We start from the raw sequence: 7,392 nt of genomic DNA on the forward strand, positions 1-7,392 counted from the left end.
TAATACAATCTCTCTCTCTCACACACACACACACTCTCCATGTACATAAACTCTCCCTGTTTCTCTCTCTTACACGCACTGAAGTATGTCATCTTTGCACACCATCATCTTCTTCCCATCTCCACGCTTTTCTTCTCAAACACACTGTGTATAGTTATGATTTGGCATATTTTGTTTACTTTTGTTATGTTGTAATTGTTCATTCACACACACACAGTCTCTTTCTCTCTCTGTTAGAAAGAAACATACACACATCTGTTTTTTTTTTAAATAAATATGTGGCATTTTCACATGAAGCAGTGTTATAACCGAAACTTTATTATCTCATTCTGTCCCTGTCCTTTTAGTGCAAGGTTATTTAATGATAGGTGCCTTTGAGGTGGCCTTTTCAGCTTTTGTGTTAAAAGAACAGATGAAGAGGGCCCCTGGCTATGTTTACCTTAGGCCCCCAGTTTGTTGAGTCCGCCACTGGGGGGCTGCGTGGGGTGGGGGTGGCATCGAGGTCACCGGTAGGCAAATCCGCCCGGATTACACTAAACTCTTCAGTAGCTTCATTTTCTTTAACCTGGCCTCTTCCTACCCTCTATCACAACTCACTGACTCGTGCTACCGCTGCAGAAAAGTCGACTCGTGGGCCAAACCAACTGAAACATTTGGGAGGGAAGAATTCCCTCACATGGTAGAACCCATTGAATCTACTGTGATGTAGGGGCTGTGCTGTCAAATGAATGGAGAATGAATGCAAGGAGAAGATTAGAGAAGTGACAGATAAGTGTCAAAATTATTTTTCCCATCCAACCAGCCCAAAATCCAGATTGACATGAACACCGGCCCATCGGGAATCCTCCCGATGTTCCCGATTAGACTCTCTGCCATTGGCAGACTGTTTGAAATGGGCATATGTAAAGTGAGCATGAATGGTTAAGCAAGCATGAATGGTCTTAGACACCTCCAAGAAAAACATCCTGAGGGATTTTCTATATCATCCTCATTTACAAACTAAAATACCTGATCAGCAGCTGTATACGATGAACAGCACAGAAAATACTTCATCTGCACCACTCAAAATGTTTGACTTATTCATGATAAAAGGGGACACATCTTTTATTTATATATTTTTGTTGATTGTACATTTTTTTTTCTCTTAAATGCTTTTGTAGCTCATACCATTAGAGTGCTTCCGGAAATCACAGAGTAGATTGAACAAATCGTGGCAGACCCTTCCTTGTAGTCTATTTCATGATAACAACTAACAGAGGATCAAACCTCAATTTTTGTGTCGATCTCCTGGGACAGGGACAAATATCAAGCTTACGCAGACTTAAATGTGACATCTGTAATTTCTTCTTTGAATATAAGAAAAGACAAACTACCTTTAAATTGTATTAATATAGGATATTAAATAGCGTGAACAAATGTACTTTAATAAACAGAATATATATCAGAATATATAAAATACACATTTGAAGTTCAAAATCTTTTGCATCTGCAGATAGAGTATAAATCATTCTGTACCCACAGAAAACCAAACATCCCAGGGGGATGGTGGATAACAGGATCTTATCATTTCAAAAACTTATGTAATAAAATGACAGAGAAAGTAAAAATAGATGCAATATTTACAAAAGATTTACAAGATGTAAATTAAACTTCAATTCAATCAATGTCCACTGTACGCACCAAAGGAATGAAGGACAAGGAATGTTATTTCTATTTTTGGGAAAATAACTGGAAACATTTGGTAAAATTAACTAAATTCCAAATAAGCAAATGAACTATAATGCTGTTTAATACAAAATATTAGTACATTTCATAAAAGCAATAGCCTTAAATATGTTTAAACCTTGAGTTGCTGAATATTAAATACTGGGCTGTAAGCCGATTTGTATGATCTGTGATTAAATTTCGGATAAATATTGTTTTTCCTTTTCCTCAATTTGATTGCTGTCCTCCTTCTTCTATGCATTTCCTGTTCCCGGTATTAACTGGTATTAACTCAGCCTGTGTTCACACGCTGCCTGATATTTACACCAGGCCTCAGTTATTTTCCCTATTTTTAAACAGTGCTGTACAAATAGACCTGCTAAATGTGAAGTATGTGCAATACATTTTTGTAGTTCCTGATTACTTTCATGCTTAATCACCACAGTGGTACATTGTATTATCAGCAGTATGATTCTGAAGAACATGTTTTTTGCGGTTGATGTATTAATTAGTGGTTGTTCATTACAATGTGAGATGAATTCAATGTTTGTATGACAGTCTCACAGTATCACTTTGAAATATTTATTGGGGATAGTAGTTAATAGTTTAAAATCTTATAAAATCAGGTGCAAAAACTTTATAAATCATGAATAAGCTGTTACAACACATTAGAAAACAAAAACAATTATGACCTGTACTTTGCCACGTAGCGAGCCATCATTAACCTTTATGGTTTTAACCTCAAATTTCAGCATTAGCTTCCAGTTTTACTACGTCAGATCCAGAGGTTGGGTTTAGCATCAGCTCAACCCTGATCCATCACAGATGGTTCTGATCTGTCATACTCCTGTGCCTCCACCTCTTTAATCCAAGTACAGTGTACTTCCAGTTACAAAAATGCCAGTATGCCATCAGAAAAAAATCCTAAACCACTGGCTTCAAAACTACAGTTCAGAAATCAATGATTTGTGCTGTGAGGTGGACTGCAACTGAGAAGAAATGATAAACATGAGAGATGTAGAAATGAGAGAAGCGCTCATATAAATGGTGAGAAGACTGTAGGCAGTTCACATGCTAACAATTACCAACAAAGAGTCAAAGCCTGACAACAAAGTTATCTAGTGATCCATCTTCAAAAGGTCCAAATAAAACATATAAGACCAGAGTGACTCTCGGGGGGGGGGGGGATTCAGTCTACGTCTATAATTTTTGGAGCCAGTCCCAGTGGCTGTCACCGATATTAGATATTAGAAAGACACTTCCCCAGTGGCTGCATTTCATGACCTGTTGGTAAGAGTGTACTTTTCTGATAACTTGTGCCAGCAATGCTTTAACTAAAAATTTAAGCAAAACATGGGCACTCTACTCTTGTGAATTAAGTATTATGATCTATAAAATGTAAACTCACATTGTTGTTGGTGGTACCTGATCTGTGTTGGTATCGTAAATGAGTTATATAAAGGAACCTCTTTTGCAGGTCATAAACTGCAATAGCTCTAGTGAATAGTTTAATATACTGAAGACCTAAGGGACAAGAAAAGGTAAGGTTAGAAAGTAGAAAAATTTAACAGTACCAATCGTGCTAAATAGTGAACCTCATTCAGTGTATGAAAGCTATGTGTTTATTATAACCCAATTAATGTCCTCTTTATGAACCATTTATTAATCCTTTATTATAGTACATTTATTATAAAACATCACACATTTTCCACTTCAAGTTCTAAACTGTGTGGAAAAAGTGTGATGTCTGTTCATCTTACTTGCCACAGAATTAATTCCATTAACTCCAGACATTAATCTCTCCCTGGAGTGTTTTTTTTTGTACCACCCAGTAGTTTATTAGAAATCCAGTAGTTTGCATTTAAACTTTGTGGTTTCATCACCACAAAGGGGGTCAACAGAATATATTTCAAGGGCAGACGTGCTGTTTCTGAGTTCCAAATTCAGCATCCAGATCTGATTTCATCCTGAGGTTCAGACCAAGGGTCCGGGCTGTGTTTAGCCATTTGTTGTTCCAGTTTTTCTCGCAGTTTGTGGAAAGCGGGTCTTCTGCGTGGTTCATGTTCCCAGCAAAGCTTCATGAGGGCGAAAACTCCAGGAGGGCAGTCGTCAGGGGCATCCATGCGATAGCCCCCCTCCACACTCTCCTTCACCTCCTTCAGAGACTGTACCAGAGGAGAAAAATATGTGATATTAGTTTGGAATACAAGTTAATAAAAACACAAATTATTTCCAGTTGTCTACCTTTGGTTATACATAAGAATTGCAGCATTATAAGATAAGACTTTTTTGATCCCACCATGGAGAAATTTCACAGTTGACAGCAGCAACATACAACACACCAGTGCAAAAAACAGGTAGAAAAAAAAAACAAAAGTGAGAGTGAAATATAAAGGAAAAAGAAAAATTTGGTATTTGTATAAGTAAATATTTATTTAAATACAGAATTTAGAATTAAACATTCTTAAAATTTAAATAATATTTACACATTTACATTATTTACATTGTGGTATTCACATTACAAGATGTCTTTTACCTGCTGTTCATAACAGAATTTTAACAGTATAAACCATAGCAAGTGAGCTGTCAATCAAAGCCTTCTATTATCCATAAAATCTGACGAATGGAGGTATATCAGACGGATGACAACGACATCATATTTAATTGGAAATCAAGGCAGTTATTACACATCCTGCATAATAATTATCTACAGCTGCTGCAGAAATAATTATAATCAATTATACTGATATTGCTATATATTGATGATATTGTTCATTTCAATTAAAGCTATACTGTATGATGTGTCATTTTTACACTTTTGTCATCTTAAAATGCTCCTAATAAGCGTGTGTCAAACTAAAATGTAAAAGAAATCCACCAGGTATTGAAACTCAAAAATGTTTAATTCTCATATATTGCTCATATTTCTGATAAAATTCTGACCATTTCTAAGATACACCTTGTGGTGCTCCTGGACACATCATCAGTGATGTAACCTGGGATCTCAGGGGGTTTCGGGTCTTTCAACAATCAGACCCCCTCCTCCAGGCGACCCAGCTGGGGTTGATCAGGCCCCAGCTTGTGTCCAGGTAGTATTACCCTACTTTCCACTCCTCTCCCCTCTTGATCCACAGCCACCTTGACGCCATTTCTGCTGCGTCGGTGGCCACCTTAATGGCCCTTCGCTGGCTGGCCCCTGTGATGCCCAGCATCTTGTAGGCCCTGCAGAGGGACTGGCCCACAAATCCTCGGCATCCTACTTCAATGGGTTGGCATCTTGTTTTCCAACCGTTGTTCCAGCACTCCTCCACTAGCTCGGCGTACTTTGTCCTCTTCCTCTCATTTTATTTGGTCCAAATGAAATAATTAGCCAAGCCTGGCTGTGCCTCCTGTCAATCATCCATTACGGCCGTCCCGCATCCGATCCACTATCGCCGTCCCCGCATCCGATATGGGTACCTCGGAATCTGACGCTTCACTCGCGCTGCCTCTCCTGTCACTGACCACAGTCTCCTGTCTAGGATGTTTATGGATAGGACTCAAATGCACATGAAGGGAAAAAAAATTTGATTTATTAACAGAAACAACAACCAAGGGGAACAAACAGGAGTCCGGTGCATGAAGGATGGAGATGAAGTCCAGTGCACCAGACTCCACAGACAGGTCTGGACAAAGGTGAGCTTTTAGGACCACAGGACTCATACAGTTACATTTACGTAGTGTCATACAGTGCATGATGATATAGGATGATAAACGCATGGACTATGAAACCTCAAATGTCCACGGAAAATTCGCGGAGGCCGCACATTCACAGTGCGCGTGCCCATCGCCTGGGTACCTCATCTCCCAGTTCATGGGGTGCAATGAAGACACCAACCCAGCACTGCACAGACCAGACCCTTAAATACAGGGTCTACTGATGAAACAGGAGCTGCGGCAGCTGGATGACGCATGTGGTTACTGTGGGAGGGGTCCGCAGACACGCCAAAGTGGACCGGACCTCCACCTCCACCTCCGTTTCCGCCATGCGCATCAGGTGAGAGGAGGAGAGCGTCAGACCTCAGGCAGAGGCAAGGTTGTTATCGTTAACGAAAACGAACAAAATCACGAAAACTAAAATTGAAAAAATATTTTCGTTAACTGAAATAAATAAAAACTCTAATTAAAAGAAAAAAATGATAACTAATTGAAACTGTATTGTGAGCTTACAAAACTAACTAAAATGTATAAAAATTATGGATAAAATTTCCTTAGTTTTCGTCTTTGTTAATGTCGGATTGATATGAAATAGATTTATTTCAATCCAGCAATTTTAGCTAGCGGCACCATACGACACTTCACAGTCTATCATGTCTGGTCACTTGTGGTTTTGAGTCGTCTTCTGGTCCCCACTCTACCTGGAACATACAGACTAAAGCTGGGACAAAGCAGCAGAGTCCTGTATGGGATTTACTTAAGTGATGCGTGAGGTTGTTTTGGTTTTTTTTTGCTCACTGTGTGTGCATGAGTGACAGAGACAGACTGGAGCTGAATGACAGAGTCAGACAAGTGTAAACATCCAGGTAAAGGATGGAGAGTTTAGCACCATGAAAAGGCCTTCCAAGCCCTTAACTGCACAGTTTAGAAGAGGAGAAAAGAGGAGGATGAAAACTAATCTAATTACAGAGGTATGTGACCTGTTATAATGTTAAAAAAACGTTTGATGTTACTAGCTACAGCTAGCTGAACTGAAATGAAGCAAAGTTGGCTAATAATGGAAATGTAGATGATTAAGATATGACATATCTGCTAAGGTGTGGTTTACTATTGTTGAACTGGGTTATATATGTTTATATGTGGATTATATATATTTCTATATGGTTTATATATGTTTGTATGCGGTTTACTGCTGGTTAGCCGATTTATATATGTTTCTGTTTGGTTTACTGCTGGTTGGCTGGTTTATATATGTTTCTATCTGGTTTACTGCTGGCTGCTTTGTGCATCTCCTCTCACGCTTTGCACATCTTAGCATTGTTTTCATGTAAGTGATGTTGTGTATGGATCACACCCCCCCAACCTGCTATAGGGAATTTATACATTGTACTGTACATGTGTTTGTGTCTCTGCTCAGTCAATGAGCCGCCCTAACCCGACCCCCAAATAAAGTGTCCAGGGTAACCCACTGATCTGCGCCTCACTAATTTCTTTGAATAGGATGGTGAGGAAGATAAAATATATGAAATAACTAAAACTAAACTAAACTAAACTAAACTAAAACTAAGCATTCAGAAAAAAAACAATAACTAATAAAAACTAGCAAACCTGCTCTAAAAACTAATTAAAACTAACTGAATTAGAATTAATTATTAGAGAAAAAAAGTAAAAACTACTTAAAACTAAACTATAATTAAAAATCCAAAACTATTATAACCTTGGGCAGAGGGAAGCAGAGGGAGGCGGGTTGTTCATGTTCAAATTTTTACTAAGTGCTGTGAGACATGCCACATTGGTAGGTATAGCTTTAAATGAAGAATCTTTAATTTTAGAAAATGAACATCTCCACTAATTCATACTTTTCATGAAAAAAAGTTGATTTTGTTTTTCAGATTTTACAAGGCGCTGTGAACTTCCACATTTACATAATTTTTTATCCTAAGAAAATCCACGACACAAGTCAGGAAAAGCAGGGAATTCTGGATCAATCAG

The 7,392-nt window shown here is 38.4% G+C and overlaps 1 protein-coding gene across 4 annotated transcripts in view; it reads right to left on the reverse strand.

Moving 5' to 3' along the window:
- Positions 1-1,081: 1,081 nt before the first annotated feature.
- Positions 1,082-7,392, reverse strand: part of matk (megakaryocyte-associated tyrosine kinase) — a 30,382-nt gene continuing 24,071 nt past the window's right edge. For all 4 annotated transcript variants that reach the window (XM_030132109.1, XM_030132111.1, XM_030132108.1 and 1 more), the window contains one exon: positions 1,082-3,869. In XM_030132109.1, coding sequence (XP_029987969.1) covers positions 3,648-3,869 — 222 coding nt within the window. In that variant the 3' untranslated portion in view covers positions 1,082-3,647. The remainder of the gene's footprint in view (positions 3,870-7,392) is intronic.

This window comes from Sphaeramia orbicularis, chromosome 4 (assembly GCF_902148855.1).
Source record: "Sphaeramia orbicularis chromosome 4, fSphaOr1.1, whole genome shotgun sequence".
NCBI classification, from domain to species: Eukaryota; Metazoa; Chordata; class Actinopteri; order Kurtiformes; family Apogonidae; genus Sphaeramia; species Sphaeramia orbicularis.